Source organism: Pleurodeles waltl, chromosome 2_2 (assembly GCF_031143425.1).
Source record: "Pleurodeles waltl isolate 20211129_DDA chromosome 2_2, aPleWal1.hap1.20221129, whole genome shotgun sequence".
NCBI classification, from domain to species: domain Eukaryota; kingdom Metazoa; phylum Chordata; class Amphibia; order Caudata; family Salamandridae; genus Pleurodeles; species Pleurodeles waltl.
Genome location: NC_090439.1, coordinates 3,456,697 through 3,474,323, shown reverse-complemented (window position 1 = coordinate 3,474,323; position 17,627 = coordinate 3,456,697). Strand labels below are relative to the sequence as shown.

The window sequence follows — 17,627 nt, the reverse complement described above, 5'->3', positions numbered from 1 at the left end:
ATAAATTCGTCAATATTTTAAAGATAAACTTGTGGGAAATGGGAAGCTCTACTTGGCTAAACACCTCTAATAGAGAAGAAGTTGTGCGTATGGAAATTGACCTCAATTAAAACAAAAAAAGGGCACAGCCTACAAACTAGCATATGCAACGACCTTTAGTATCATAAGATGGCTACTGTGCTCAAGAGCATGCTGGGCATCGTTAGATTTGTAGGACCATTAGCCTGCAAGTTTCTGACCTTTTCTTAACATAGATACAGGGAACAGAGAAACCGACAACCCCATCTTTCAGTCTTTCCATCATTGAGAACAAAGGTGAAGCACAGACTTTACTAGAACTGGAAGGGGGTTTCAATCACGGAAATCTCTGCAGAGCAAAAGTTAATTCAAATTTTACAACAAACAAATGCTGCATGTGCATTCTGCTTCTAATGAGAATGGAAGATGGTCTATGCACTATTATATTCGTGAGGGCGAGGGATTAATACTTGACGTGCATATTTTATTTCCGAGACCCCTCCACCAGATAATTTAAAGTCTCAACATAGGGGGTCCTCCGTCGATACCAACATTAGATTATGGCACCACCTCTCAAACCATTCAAATTAATATTTCATCACTTGCTACTTGCAGTTTCTACGTCTTTTGAGTCACTTTAAATATATAAAAGTTACCACAATACCTAAACTGAAAAATAAATCCGAGCTTTCCATACTGCTCTAGCACTCCCTCAGTCATGACATTATGTACACAAACATGCACTGTGTACTACAATTTTGAAACTGTCTGGCTTACACTACACATAAAATCTGAAACCTACGGAAACAAACCCCTGTAGTGAAAATAAAACTGTATTTTTAGGCACAGCTTAAGTGTGCACATAACCGTAACTATATAAAAACAATGTTTCTTCTTTACCTTCTTTCGAGGATTAATGCTGCACAATTGACAAGGATGGAAACGTGAGAACTAAGCGCACTGCTGCGGTAAACTCAAGAAGTACCAACGGGGATTTTCTTTTGCTTATACCGTTACACTGCAGACAAGTGCATAATTCCTTTTACAAGACTCTTGAGGGTTCTCGATGGGATGCAAAGTATTTAGCTAAAGAAAATATCTACCATCGTTAACACACAGCTACTGCCAGTGCTTGCACATCAGATTAAGAAGAGGTGCCTCTCACTACCAAGGCAATATCTACTAAATAAAACCATACCATTGCATTCATGCGATTTATGGAAACAAAGTAGTTACCTAGGACAGACAATTATTGTGGTTGTTCTATCAAGTACAATGAATACATTGAACAGACTGAGCCTTGTTAAAAATGAATAGGCGCCTGTGCCTGGAAGCAGTTCTGCGGAGGAACACATGCAATGCAGCCCATTTGCTACTAACACAGGACAGATTCACGACCCACATTCGGCATTTTAAGTGAATAGTGCTAACCTTAAAACACACTTTTCCAACAGGGTTTAAAGACAACAGGGCGCAGTTCAACTAGCTAACTCAAAGGGCTCCTTCAGTCGTTTTAAAACTGGAGTTCGAGAAGGAGGTTTTTGTGGTGGTTCCAATCAGAACTTTACATATTTCCACATACTTAGAGTTTCTGGGAAGTATAACAAGGCTGCTTTAAGGTGTTTGTCCACACTGACCTGCGATGGACAACAAAATAAAAAAAAAAAAAAAAATTAAAGCTGCATTTGATGTTTTCAAAAGAAAGGTTGGAAAAGGCTGCTCCTTTCTTTGGCGCAGTTGTATGCGCCGATTCACGCAGCTTCCTTCTCTTTAGAATCCTGGACGGTTAGCAGTGGCGCTGTACAACGCAAAAGTTCTGAAAAGCTTCAAATCCTTGATGTAGTACACACTTCCATCCTTGTTTCAAGACTGCATGTTGGGTCACACACAATGCTACTAATTGACGTTGCAGTGGGCCATCTACGCATTTCAATGGGCTCCTTTATAATTCTCTTTCACCAAAAGAAATAAACCCTTTATTCAATTCATCCAGTAAAATCTTCAGCGAAGACCGCAGACTTCATCTCCTTACAACCTGAAGAAGCAAAGTGCATTGCACATGCCGGACAAAGTACAATGAACGGGCAACCGGACGGTGATACGAAGACTTCCAACCGTCTTCAACATGTTGTAGTTCCTTTAAACGACACCACAATTTCTTCAGAAAGAGTGCACTTTGATGCAACATTGTCTTTTAGGATATAGTACCCTCCCTGTGTGATAGCCTTACCATCAACCACCAACAGATTTGTGGGGCTTTCCTCCTGTAGGAAAGGCCATATCTATTTTTGTCATCCCCCACACAAATATGTGGCGGGCAATTGAGATCCTCTTAAAGCCACAAATACACACACACACACACAAGAAAGCAAAGTTACTGTTTCAGCATAAGGTGCGAGTTGATAGTGGAGTATGCTGGTGGAGAGCCAAAGTGGACAACCCCTTTAGTGGCGGTGTGGTTACACTTATCTTCCTGTCAGCAATTCAATGCCCATGCCTGTAATCCAGCACTGTGTATCATTTACATTCCATACACAGATCCCCAGCAATGCTGTTCACTAGATCCTTCAAATCTTGTCATTAATATAAGGCAGGAAATTAAGTAGCAGACTGTGGGTGGAGGTTTCTAGAGAGTTAAATGTATCCCCCTGCTGATGTAAACTTCCTCAAAGTGGAGACCCTTTAAGTTGCTTCTTCGGCAGGTGCCCGTCGCTGCCGTGCTGACTTAGGTCGATGCCTGGGCGGAGTGGACTGTGACTCCTGTTCACTTTCAGACTCTGATGGCTCATGGTCTCCTTGTAGAGCAACTGTGTCTCCTATAAGCTCTCGTAGGAACTTGAATTTGGACAAGAACAGCTGCCAGACCACATACCATCCTGCAGAGATTGGGGAAAAAGAAGCAGAAACATTTGTCAATGGATGTCAAAAAGCCAACTTGCAGTTTCGACACAATTTGGAGTCTGCTAATTAGTAGTCAAAGATAAGTCAGCTCATGAATGATATTTATTTTTAATAGAGCAGAAAATGTTCAAAGTGATGATAAGTGATCATAAGGGGCGGCATATTTCACAGGTCAAATGATAAAATTGCTATATCATACCTCTTGGACGACTGACCGAGGACATTTATGAAGTAATGTTATGCTAATGAAAGATTAGAATGAGGGCAAAGAAAAACAAACTGCAAAATGTCCATGCAAAGTACATTTTTGTGTGGTGCGCTAGCTATACATCCTTCAGTTAAGTAGTCTCCTTAAAGCACAGTGAGACGAAGGGAATTACCCATGTGGGAAACAGCCTTTACCACAAAGTATCTTTAATGCACATGTAACAGTAAAACTACATTTATGGTATTTGAGGGGGTAAATGGTAAAGGGATGTTAGGGTAATTTTAGGATTTACGACTGGGTAGTGGTAAAGGAAGGTTAGAAGTTAACTTTAAAAAACAATGGTGGCAAAGGCAAGCAAGGTAAAGTCATATGAACACCCATGTGCACTATGTAGGCATTATTTCTGACAACTTCTGCCCCAAAAAGTAAAAAACACTTTTCTTCCTTGTTTTAAAGTAGGTCTCCAACAAAGCATGCTACTTTTACCCTGCAGTTTCTCGCCCGCATTACCTTTACTCTGCAGGTAAGTAGAACAAAGATAAGTACATTCAATAGGTTTTTAGCTTTTCACGTATCCTTTATTCCGCAGTACTTTAGCACGGAGGTAAGTATATACATTTTTTAAATAACTTTTTATGTACTTTAAACAAAAATAAAAGGGGTTTGGAGTGGGCAGAGGTAAAAGGGGAATAAGGATAATTTTATGGTTTGGAGTGGGCAGAGGTAAAGGGAGTTGGGACCGATTTTAGGTGTGGGTTGAGGTGAAGAGAAAAAGGCAGAAGCTAAAAAGTTGTCAGTATTTTTGTTCTTTGAGGAGTTCATCTTTTTGAGCCACTTCTTTCTTGCTGACGAATATATATATATATATATATATATATATATATATACATATATATATATATATATATATATATATATACATATATATATATCTTTACAAGATGCAATGTCGGCTAAAGGCAGGCATTGTAAACCCTGCGTGGTATTGCAACGTGTTATAAAAGTCAGCATGTTGTAATGCCTGAGAGGTTAAGGCCTGCTGAGTAAAGGCCCATGTTGTAGTGTCTGATATTTCTGTAGGAAACCCACCATACAAACCTCACCCACAACCCATGTATTTTTATACAAAAAATAAATAAAAATGCAACAAAGTAATGTGAAAAAGAAAAGGAGCTGCTCTGTCTTATATGGAGCCGGGCTCATAAACAGCTAATCAACAATATTCCAAGGAGGTATTCGTTTGATGCAATGAATACAATTTTTTACATGAACTAAGGAGGTCTAAATAACAGGAACACTGTTCCAAGAAAAAAGTAAGCAGAACTCCAGTAGGCACAATGCAGGTTAGAAGCAAGAGCCCTCACACATCCTTGGATGTCATGCTTCATCATAGGACGTGCTCCGCGTCCGACTGTCGTTGCAATATTGGACAGGCTCTTTAGTGTGTTGGGGGTGTCTCTTTGCCAGAGATCTTTATCAGTAGTGCGTGCTGTTGTTAAGCAGACGTGGGAATGAATTCAGACCTACGTCCTGAGAGGAGCTAAAGAGAAAAAGGGTTCGGGACCCTCAAGAAACGTAAACTTTATTGGGTAGACGGGTTCTTGGTCAAGGTTAAAAAGCACTCCGGAGTGGAATAGAAGTAATGTTCCAGCACTCAACCAAGATAAAGGGGTGACAGAGGGAACTTTCCTCAATCACTAGTCTGGGTCAACATGTTTCATGCCCAACCAGTCCCTACAGATCTAATGGTGTTTCGTCAGGACCAACAAAAAGAAGCCTCCTACTCTATTCTACATATCAAAAGTGTAATGTCGGTATGTAAAAGAAGTATCAACTTACTAAGGAGCTATGCACCTAACAATCTAGGTAGATAAGTGCCATCCTCAACTGGGGATGACGCTCCATGGGATAATGCATACCAAGGACTATCGTTGTCTAGTTTTCGAGCTAGTTTTCCCGAGATTTCGGGAAGTGCGGCCGTCGGGTAGGTCTACCGCCCAGGACTTTGGTGCGAAAACTAGACAAATAGTTAAATTCAGACAGAGTGGGAAGAAAAGTAATTATGGACACCCTTTGAACAAATGGAGAAGGTCTTTCCTTATAATCAGAGAAAATTACAACAATATTGTTTAGAATGGTTTAAATACACCCAAAACATATGTAACCCTGGCCAAAAGAAGGGACATTTGATGCTAAAATAATTGAGCATATTGTTACATACCTTAGGAGTAAATATGAAGGATCAGAGTTACAACAAAAAAGAAACTAGTCTAACTTTACGGCAAGTATTTTTTTAAAAATTCAAGGACTCCTCAACAATGAATACCCCTAGTATCCTACCAGTTACCCAACCCCCATATGATCCTGAGTAATTCTCCCAAGGTACCCATTATTTACCCTCTGGTGCAGCTACAAGATGTTACAGTGGGATATGAGAATCCCGAAATTGAGACCCCTTCATACTCCCCACAAGCTACCCCTAATGTTGCTCCACAAATGCCAAAGACAAAACATGTGAGCACGCCTAGGAAGCAAGCCAGGATAAGGGAATTCCAGTTTTCAGGAAAATTAGAAGTATAGTACACCATACGTTTAGACTCCGCCTCTCCCGAGGTGGACAGAAGCGAGGAACAAAGTTTAGGAGATAGTGATGACCACTCACACGTTTCATTAGCATTATCACATTTGTTGCAGAGGAGAGGCACAGCAAGAATGGTAGTTAGGGAACAAATGTTTACCTCACAGTGAAGAAATAGAGATGACGTCAAATGGAGTGACTATGTGGACAGAACTGCTAGTATGGCACGATGGCCAGCATCTCAAGAAAAAAATAGGACTAAAAGTAGTCTACCACCTTGGCGGAAGGAGAAGGGGGACATTACAGGTTCACCAGAAAGTGTTCAAGAGTGGTTATCGTGAAGTGAGAGTAGGGGAGATGCAAGGGAAGTGAGGAAAGAAGGTTATCACAATGACTTTTCATGACAGATTCAGGGAGATTTGGGAAAGTAACAAATAGGTTAGAGTCTATATACAAGCGTGTGGATAGCACTGGTGAGCTGCTTCGACTCAAAAGTTAGGCACTCCATCTATGAGATTGGTATTCAAAAAAGACCCCTTTATTGATCTGGATCACACAAAAAAAAGTGTAGTGGGATTATCTGATAGTGCTGATTTCAGGGAGGGAGAACAGGAGATTTTTTCCGGAGTTAGGAAAGCTGAAGCATCAGGGAACACATGGCCAACCAGACCAAGGGATGGGATATTGTGCGGTTCTGAAAGGATTGACACTACAGGATAGACCAGAGCAGCAAATGAGTGTTGAATCAGCTTTGCGCAGCACAGATCTCCCCCTTCGTGAGAGAGTTGCAAAAGAAGCGAATAGCTGGCACATTGTTGTGCTGTATGGAGAAAATGTAGTAAATTGGACTGAACAACTAGCATCACAGATACGTTTATGGCCAGAAGAAGAATCTTTTGATCTACATGATATGGTGAATCCAGAAGATGGCATTCTTTATGGGGAGGGAGATCCTGACTGGGATTATCCCTATATGCAGAAGTGTTTGCATGATGGCAGATTATGCTAGACAGCCTTGTCCGCAGCGTTCTACCACTTCCTTACATCAGATACTCCCTATATGCAAGGGACCTGGGGCACCTCATTAAGTTTCATGGTCACAAACGGACAAGGAAAATCTTTGAACCTTTTTGCTGCTGCTTACAGTGGAAGGAGGGAATGGATTAGAGCTTTTGAAAACCAACTGCAGGCATTACCTTAGCAGTAGGGGACATAAAAAGTCAGCTTAGTTCTCTTATAGGAGATGAAACAGGCATTGTATTTCAAAAGGCTGGAGTGAGAAGTGTTACCCTCACTGAAACTAGATATGATGGGTATCCATTTAATTTAGTAAGGAAAGCAATTTAGGATCAGTTGAGGAAGATGTATCCTGACAGGCTAGATTTTGGAACTCTCATGGCTCAGTCAATGCACCAAATGAGGATCCTGCTCAGTTCCTTAACAGGATGAAAGAGAAATGGATCCAAGAAGTAGGTCAGGGTTGGGAGGTAACATGAGGAACTGCTGTATTATTTTAAAACGTGGTGAAAAAAAGCTTACCCTCTAAAGTACAGGATAGCCTAAATAACAGTGGCACTACAAGCAAAGCCCTAGATAGAGATACACATGCACATCATTATTTTTTGTAAGAAGAAACAGGAAAAGAGAGGAACAAACAAGAAGTAATAAAACAAAGCAGCAGCCAAGATCGTATAGCAGAAGTTGGCAAAGAAAGGAGCAGAAGAAGAAACTGTAGTGGCAGCTCCCACTCAGATGACTGCAATGTCTGCGGCCTCGATCCCAGGGACCACTCAACACCAATACCCACAACAACAGGACAATGTAAGGATATAGGGAAGTAGTAGAGGAGGAGGAGGAGGAGGAAGCAGAGGAAGAGGTATAACGGGTCCTCAAAGACTGAATTAGGCATGTCATTATTATCAGAGGTATGGACATTTTATCAGAGATTGTAGAACTAAGATATAGGATGAGCAAAATGAAAGGGTAGGAGTTTATATTCTGCCAGGGAATACAGCAGTACTGTCACAACCAAATCTGCAAATCATTATATGTACCCTCAGACGCCATCACAAAATATGCAGCCACCAGTAATACCACAAGTGCACCTCTGCAAAATCATCAAACACCTCCATTAGTGATTCCACCTCAAAGTGGACAGGGAGGTGTAGTTGTGAGGGGAGTAAATCCTTTTCAAATGAATTGTGTGTGAGAATATGTACAATGAAGGTGCCCGCAGAGCATTTCTAGGTGTTCACTACTGTCAGTAACACACAGGCCAGATGAGGAACCCAGTGTGACTATAGCTATCAATGACAAAAGGTATGCATGCATTCCTCACAGATACAGGAGCAACTAGAGGGAGGCCTTCAGATTTCTAACAGACACATAGAGATTCTATGGGGAAGTAATGAGGATTCCTTTCACTATGGGGGGGCGTGGCCAAGCCACCTAACATGGCGGGCACGAGCTAGAAGAGCTCCGCGCCGCAGCCGGCGAAAAGAACATCTAGGTGGGGGCGAGGGAGGAATGCGGCCCCCTGCTCTGACCGCCTGAGCTCGGGAGAGGTATCGGGGCTCCCTGGGCCGCTCTCCCGGCAGACCGGATCCCTGGAAGCTCCTGCGGCCGTGCGGGCCACGCTGCAGACCAGAGCAGTGAGAGGGAGAGCACGAACGAAGAGAAGCGACGGGAGCCGCATACAGAGAACGAACTGCAGCTGGTCTACCCGCCGTGCACGCCTCAACACAAACGGTGAGAGGAGCACCCCCCCCCTTCTAGCACAAAATGGAGGACAACGGGGCACCCAGCCGAGGCGGTAACTTGACAGAGCGATACCCCGGGCCCCCCCCTCTTCTCTGTGTGCTCTGTTGCGGCCGGCCCCTGGGGACACTAACGGGGCCCTGAGTGAAGCGGCGGACCGGTGGGGTGGAACAAAGGGCCCTACTGCAAGGGCGTGCAGAGGCTGGGAGGCCCCCCCTGGACACCAACCTCATATAGGGGGGGGGGGTGGACGGCGAGAGGAGGAGGGAGAAAAAACAAAAGGAAAATGAACACAGACCCATTAAAAGAGCTATTGCATACCACGCCAAGAGACACCCCTTTGCAGTCGGACTCAGAAAGCTGAACCTGGCAGCCACCCACTTAAGGGCCCAAACGTGTGCATAGAAGTGGACCTGAGACGATGCGAGGTCCCCTCTGTGGCGGAAATTCAAGAGGAGGTGTTAACCAACAGGGCTGCACGTGCTGTCGTGGGGACACGGTCTCAATACCCCGACAAGCGGGCCCGTCCTCCCTTAAATCAAGCACAAGACTCCAGCGAGGAAGTTACAACACTGAACCCACTACACTCGAAAGACAAACAAAACACTACTGAGACCCGTTACCAAACAGCCTGAAACTAATAACGCACAGCATACCCCCTCAACAACTTGCCAATGAACATTAGTCCGCAACATATAGTGTGCACGTTAGCGGTCTGAGTGTGGAGGGACGGCCAGAAACTAAACTAATCCCCCAGCAAACTAAACCATGGCCGGAGCTGGACGGCTCCGCTCTGGAGCTGGATCTGGAAAAATACAGGACCTCTCCACTCAAGATAACCAAAAATTAGATGCGGTACTGGCTGCGGTGGAACGCATCGGAGACTCCCTGGAGCGCGCTCTCGCACGTCCCTGGAAGCCAAGATAGACAGAGTAGCAAGTGATCTCACCCTCCTACAGGCGGACCATCGCAAATTGTCAGACAGAACCAAGGAGATCGAAACCACAATACAGGAACTAACGCCTGCGACCACCCAGCTGAAAACAGGAATGGAAGACATACGAGCCAGAGTGACAGAACTGGAGCGGCGAGCAGAGGACGCAGAGGGCCAGTCCAGAAGGAACAATCTACGAGCGGTAAATCTACCAGAGGGTACGGAAGGGCGAGATCCGATGTCCTATTCGGAGACTTGGCTGCGAGAGTTGGTACCAGATGGAACACTCACCCATTTTTTTTCTGTAGAGCGCGCTCACCGGGTCCCGACCAGTGCCAGACCACCGGGGAGCGCTCCGCGCCCATTTATAATACGCCTCCTCCACTACGCGGACAGAGACATTATACTACGAACAGTAAGAGCAGCGCCGCCACCCAAAATAGACGGCGTGCAAATACTATTGTTCCCAGACTACACCCTAACAGTGCAGAGGGATCGGGCCTCTTATCTCCCTGTGAAATGTAAGCTGGGATCACTGGGCCTAAACTACTCACTACTATTCCCAGCCAAACTTCGTGTAGTAGCTAAGGACAAAACGCACTTTTTCTCCACCCCGAGGCAACATGGGAATGGCTCGAATCGACAGGACTGTCAACAGGTGACACGCTGGAACAAACCGAACAAGCACCCCAGGTCAGGCGCGGCCGAAACAAACGGGAGCGAAATAGAAATACAACCCATAAAGAACAAACCAAATGTGCCCCAGACCTGGAACAACTAATCCGAGAAAGAAGAGAAGCGATACACACTGCGACAGCAATGGCCACATCCCCCCCGAACTCTGGCTCGGACACAGAAATCTCACAAACAGCCAGCGACCGTCCCCCCACACCGGATTGTTTATCGGAATCGGGCCCTATCGAGGGACCCTCTGTGACACCGGCCACTGCGGACGAAATCTTCTGAAAACTCTTGCATAATGTAAAATCACACTATCTAATAAAAGACACTCAACCTGAGGCACGCGCACAGGGCGCTCCGATGGGCGTGCAAGCAGGCAACACAGCAAAGAGACGCCCATGTCAACCCAAGAGAAACTATAAATGCGCATATGATGACAGTAACGGGCTTTGGTCACGGAACCTCCCCCCTCATCCTCCTTTCCTTTTTTTCGAATTGTTATCGGTTCTTCTCCCTGATGTACATATATACTGGGGGTCCCTCCTGCGCCCCCACCGATCATCTTAGTTATCCGTCCTAGCCGGACTACAAAGCCAAAGACTACACCATCTGCCGGCATACTTGGCCTACCTCTACACTCCTACCGGTGGAGTCCGGAAATGCATAGACATGCATCTGCACGTCCTTGTCTTTGTTGCAATGTTTGGGCGGTGACCCGTTGTTTAACTGCTCTGATAGTATTAACCGAGTTTTGTTTTTGCCGATGTTCATACATAACCTTTTTAAACTCCAACTGGGAATGGAAAGTTAACGAAATAGCACAGCGTAGGAAACGCAGGTGGGTGAGGAGAAAAAAAGACCTAACACTTCACACATGGCTACATACACAACAATTACCTGGAACGTAAGAGGTATACACACCCCCAAACGGCGATATGCCATCTACTCCTACCTTAAAAGACACACAGTTCAAATAGCACTCCTACAACAGACACATCTAATAGACCAAGAGATTCCCCGACTACGCCAGCGCTGGAGAGGGCAATTATACGCGACAGGATACTCTGCTTATGCCAGGGGTACGCTTATCTGGATAAGGGCAGGCATCCCCTTTGCGATGGAAGAACAAATCATAGACCCGCAGGGTAGATATGTACTCGTCAGAGGGAAACTGGCAGGACGCACAATCATATTGGGATCCATATACGCCCCAAATACAGAACAAACTACCTTTCTACACACCCTAACACGCCACCTGGCACACTGGAGCACACTCCCGTGGATACTTGGGGGAGACTTCAACAGCGTGCAAGACATAGAACTAGACCGCTCCTTCCCACCACTGCCAACCTCCCCAGTGGTGGCTGCCTCACGAGGCCTGGTAAACTGGACTCAACAATGGCAATTAATAGATGTATGGAGACAAAAGCACAGAGAGGAGTGAACCTACTCCTTCTATTCCGCACCGCATTCCTTACACGTACGATTAGACTACATATTCTGCACCGCGAACCTTGCCCCAGTAATAGAGAACCCGGTGTTCATGGGGCGCACACACACAGATCACAACCCCTTAACAGCGCGGCTGCGCTGAGGAACTTCCCGCCCACCTATCCCCACCTGGAAACTAAGGCCAGAACTCCTAGAAGATGTTGATTTCAGAGCATCATTAAACACTGCAATTCTAGAATATTTTGAACAAAATGAAGGCACGGCCACCTCGGGACTAATCGAATGGGATGCATTTAAAGTCTTTATCCGAGGGCACTGCCTAGGAACCCAATGCAATATGCATTAAACCATTGAACGCTATTTGGCCCAAATAGAGCGGGTTTTACCACAATCAGAAGATGAAACCACTAATAACCAAACTGAAAAGACGAGACTAGCAGCGCTGCACACAGATCACCAGACACTACTAGAGCGTCTGAGATGCCTAAACTACACCGCACACTCCGCGAGAACCCATGCATCAGCGGATAAGGCAGGTAAATTGCTCGCATGGCTGATACGACGGGACTGTGAGAGAAAACCAATAATGGAAATCCACTCACACACAGGGGAAATAGTATACACACCTGCAGAGATACAAACCGAATTTACTAGACACTATACCACCCTATACACCACAAGGATAACCCCTGGAGAAAACCCCAATGTGGAATTCCTTGCCAAAGTGAAACTCCAAAAACTAAAAAGTGACCAGATTGAAACACTTGAGGCACCTCTTGACTTAGAGGAAATCAAAGCCAGTATCAAGGATCTCAATCCAGGCAAGACGCCAGGCCCAGATGGGCTACCAGCAGACTTCTATAAAGCATTTGCCATACATCTGGCGCCTAAATTACTTCAGGTATACGAAACAGCCGAGCAAAAGGGTCACCTATCGGATACACAAAGGGAGACATTACTTGTCTCTCTTCCTAAATCTGGAAGAGATCCAATAGATATGGGCTCATACAGACCGCTAGCAATGCTAAACACTGACTATAAAATACTAGCCAAGATATTAGCGACAAGACTGGCACCAAGCGTCCCAGAACTGATACATCCTGACCAGAATGGATTTGTACCAGCCAGAGACACCTCCCAAAATAGCAGAAGATTGTTCCGGGTTATGGAATATGCCAGACAAACCTGGCCGCGAGCGGGCTGCCTGGTCCTCGACCTAGAGAAAGCCTTCGATTCTCTGGAATGGCCTTATTTGTTCAAAGTGCTACAAAAATACGACATGGGACCATTTTTTACCCACCTAACTAAACTACTATACACCAGACCAACGATAAAGGTGGGTCTGGGCCCTGAGATATCAGAACCAATCCGGGTAGGCAGAGGCACGAGACAGGGTTGCCCCCTCTCAGCGTTACTATTCTCACTCGCAATGGAGCCTCTAGCGGCCACCCTACGCGAAGAGGGATCCAACTGGGGAATACCTTTGGGAGACGGCTTACACATAGTGTCGCTATATGCCGACGACCTCCTGCTATACTTTAGAGACATCCCGCGTATCCCGCAGAGGATTGGCACACTCTTGCTGCAATTTGCGCAGTTATCAGGACTTAGGGTCAATTGGTCTAAGTCGTGCCCTTTTCTATTCGACCCAGGCCTATCAAACCCAAGACTCACCCTAGCCGAAAGCCCAGTTATCTGGCAGCCAAACACCTTTAGATACTTGGGCATTAGGATCTACCATAGCGAAGAAGATATATTTGAGGGAAATCTAGTAAAAGCAACATCCTCAGTCAGATCCCAAATGACCTTCTGGAGAACACTGCCACTCTCAGTGGCGGGTAGGATAGCACTCCTAAAAATGGTGGTGCTCCCGCGACTCTTATATTTCTTTTCTAACCTACCACATTATGTCTCCCCCGCCTTCTTCAAGACACTGGAAACAGGGCTGAGAGAATTTATATAGAATAATGGTCGCTTTAGAGTAGCCCTTAAAAAATTGTACCTACCGACTGACAAGGGTGGGCTCGCGGTCCCCAACCTGGTACACTATTACCTAGCAGCCCAACTTCAATGGATATCCAGATGGCTGGCTGGTAAACAGCTGACCGATACAGCAACAGAGACAAGACCATACTCGCTCCAACAAATACAACATTTATTCCACCCGATCACACACCTGCGAACCCCTCGACAAATGTTCCTTAAAACAGCACATAAATGCTATCATAGATCACTTCGTCTTACGAAGCCGTTGATCCCATTCGCACCAGCACTAGCACTGGTGGGCACACCAAGGGGCACTAGGGTCACATCAGACACAGAACAGCGCACATGGCATGAGCTAGAATTACACACACTAGGTGACATATATGAAGACAACCAACTATTACCGTTTGCCAAGCTCCAAGAAATGGGGCTTCCACCCGGCCAATTCCTCCTATACTGCTCACTGGTGGGATCTTTGAGTTCCAGGTGGGGAGACATCACAACACTTCCACCCACCAACCTGCTGATTCAATACCTGCAGGTGGTGGGCTGCGACCAACATCAGGTCAGCTGGTTAGCTGACGCCTTGAGAATCCAAACTGCCACTGAAAACGACACATTACGTATGGCATGGGAAACAGACTCGGGCGAATCCATCGCGATAACAAAATGGAGAACTGCCATCTCAGGCCACCTTAACATACCACGCAACTCGCGATTTAAGCTAATCCAGTATTATATCGTAAACAGAGCCTACCTCACACCTGCACGCATAAACAAATATTTTAACCGCCAAGACGCAGCCTGCCCTAGATGCCGTGAGATCGGAGTAGACATGCTGCACATGATATGGTCCTGCCCTAACCTAGGCACCTACTGGAAAGAGGTGACTGACAACCTAGCCACATGCATTACACAACAAATACCCTTTATGTGGGAGGCTTGCATCCTGGGACTATTCCCAAGAGGCAAGCAACACAGAGCAGAAACACGCTTTGTAGATCTGGGACTAATAGTCGCGAAACGGCTGGTGACCCAAAGATGGAAATCCCCAGACCCCCCACCGATACAGGCCTGGAGACGCTCACTCAGGGTGTGGGCGGGAGCAGAGCACCTAGCACTCAAACGCAAAGAAACCCTAGGGCTACATCAGTACCTGATATCTGTCGACTGGGAAGACCTCCTAACACAACTACATAACATCGAATCACACCTGCTAACTTAAAAATCACAAGCGAGAAGACCACACCACGTAAAAGAATAAAACACACAGCGTAACCGAACAAACTAGGACATTAAGAACCGAGAAGAGTATAAGTAGCGGCTCCCACGAAACACCACAACCTCCTCACCTACAAACTGAATCGTCACTAGAAATTCCCAACCTGGCATGAAAACAGTGAAATTTAAATCTATCACATAGATATGGACATCGGCTAAAGTTTAAGTTATTGTTATACAAGTTTCTTTATTCTTTCATTCTTCCTCATTTTAAAGTTAATCCATACGAAAAACACAATGACTGCCCTACATACTTTTCTCAATTAAATACTACAGTTTGACACCCCGAACAAAATACTATCACCTATACAAGAATTGCAGATGTGATTAACAGCAAAACTACTGCAAAGATACAACGTAGCAAACGTCGCACAAATAAGAAACTGTGATAATAAAAATATGCAACAAATATGTATAATAAAAATGCATTATACTGTACTGTATTAAACACTAACTGAGATAAGATGGGAAATGTAAACTAACAAAATAATAATAAACAGATTTATGGAAGAATGAGGATTCCTTTCACTAAACTGGTGGAGATGGAAGTATGTGGGAGGTACATTGAGGGCTGTTTATTATATTCCCCAGCTAACTTATTAGGAATAAATCTTATGGGCAAATTAATTATGACTAATCATTTTGAATCTGATGGTACCATGATTTGATCTACACCTGGAGTTTCATCTTCCAGGGTGATGGCAGTAACAGTAGATTCCTGCACCGGGGACCAAATCAGAGCATGACATGTTGATATGGAGGCATTTACAACAGCGGTGTATACAATCATACCAGAGACACCAGAGATACCTGGAAAGGAGGTTCAGTTACCTAAAGAATTCCGTTTTCAGAGGCAAGGGCAAGACTCTTGGATGCCTGATATTGAACTAATATTGGAAAGAGAGGCATTAGAGGTAATCTCAATTTATGACACTCTGATAGTCAGTGACTATAATCATGTCTTATGAGCATGTATTACTTTCACAGTAGGAAGAAAAATAGTTAGAGAAATATTGGATGACCAACTGTTTTGTGATGACAATTCGAAAAAAACAGTTGTAGTTTTTCAGAATGACATACCCTTGAAGACAGTGTTGGAAGTGAGGACATCCATTGTAAATCTGTTATGGAAGCCAATCTGTCCAAGGTACCACACATTTTATGGAATAAGGGTCCTCATGCTGCAGGCCTTATTGGTACAGCTACACCATTCTAAATTAGTTTAGTTTACTGCATTTATAGAGCGCATGGCTACCCCATGGCTTTCCAGTGCTAAAGCGAAACCACTAAACTAGGAAGTGCCTATACTGAGAATAATAACATCTTCCGTTTCCTACAAAAAGAAAGTCAAGCGTTGTCTTGATGAAGTTCCAGAGGGAGAGAGTTCCGGAGGTTGGCCGCTCTGAAGGCAAAGGATCTACCTCACTATCTTGCTTTTTTAACATGAGGAGTGTTAATTAGCGAGGCGGAGGATGATCTGAGTGCCCTCTGAGGGACATAAAATGTTATGATTTGCCTAAGGAAGGCCAGACCCTTATTATGAAGGGCTTTGTGTACCATGCACATGGCTTTAAACCCAATACATTGTTCTATAGGAAGCAAGTAGAGCGAAGCCAGTGCAGATTTAACAGAAGGATGTGTAGGAATGTTCATGAGTAAACAGGCAGCAGCATTCTGCAAAACCTGCAATCTCTTTATAACATAACTGGGAGAGCTCAGGAAAAGAGAATTTCCTTTGTCTAAGCGTGACAATTTAAGGGCCTGAATGATGAGTCTTTTCGCCAAAAATGGAAGACCTTTGAAGAATTTCCTGATAGTTCCTAACAAGCGGAAACGGGTCACAGCCAGCTTTTTGGAGTGGCATTCCAGAGTGAGACAGGGGTCTAACCAGAAGCCTAAGCTCTTTATATAATCCTTCCAAGACAGGGGCCGGGGATTTGAGGAGAGAAAAGTTCCCAACCAACATTACTTCTGATTTCTCATCTTTGAGTTTAAGTATGGAGTCGGCCATCCATCTGGCCACATCCAAAAGACAAGAGGATAGATTAGCCTCTTCAAGGTTGATATTGGTAGAGAAGGAGAAAACAAACTGAGTACCGTCAGCATAGGATGCTAACTAAAGACCATATGATTCTACGATGTTGGCTAAAGGGGGACATATAAATGTTAAAAAGAGTGGGACTCAAAGAAGAGCCTTGCGGGACCCCACAGATAAGGGAGTGCGTGTTAGAAAAAAATAAACGGTCAAGAACTTGGAAAGTCCTATCTCTCAGAAAGGAAGAGAACCAACTGAAGATGGTCCCTTCAATTCATACCAGGGATATTCTTTGAAGTAATATATTATGATCCACAGTATCAAATGCAGCAGTTAGGTCTAATAAGATGATAGCTGCGTATCCACCTGAACCTAAATTTTGTCAATTACATTAAAGGAAGGTGCAACTCCACCAAACTCCTACACTTTCAAATCCACACAGACCCCAACACCACCCTCAGAGGAACGCTCGTCTACAGACCTCCTGGACCCAGGGCACTGTTCAGCAATGCCATCGCCGACCTTGCCAGCACCCACACACTCGCCTCCTCGGACTACATCCTCCGCGGGGACATGAACTTCCACCTCAAAAACAATAACGACATCAACTCCACCAGCCAGATTGACAACCTCGGCCTCATACAGCTTGTCAACGCACCTACCCACACCACCGGCCACACTCTAGACCACATCTTCTCCACAAGCGACCACGTCACCTTCAATCACACCACCAAACTCTACTGGACCGATCACCACTGCATCCATTTCACCTTCAAGAAACAAACCGAACACCACA

General features: G+C 44.9%; 1 protein-coding gene across 1 annotated transcript in view; it reads right to left on the bottom strand.

Moving 5' to 3' along the window:
• Positions 1-835: 835 nt before the first annotated feature.
• The window catches only part of SMIM13 (small integral membrane protein 13), an 82,590-nt gene continuing 65,798 nt past the window's right edge, over positions 836-17,627 (bottom strand). Inside the window, exon 2 of the mRNA XM_069219412.1 lies at positions 836-2,894. Within this exon, the coding sequence (XP_069075513.1) occupies positions 2,701-2,894 (194 nt within the window). The 3' untranslated portion in view covers positions 836-2,700. The remainder of the gene's footprint in view (positions 2,895-17,627) is intronic.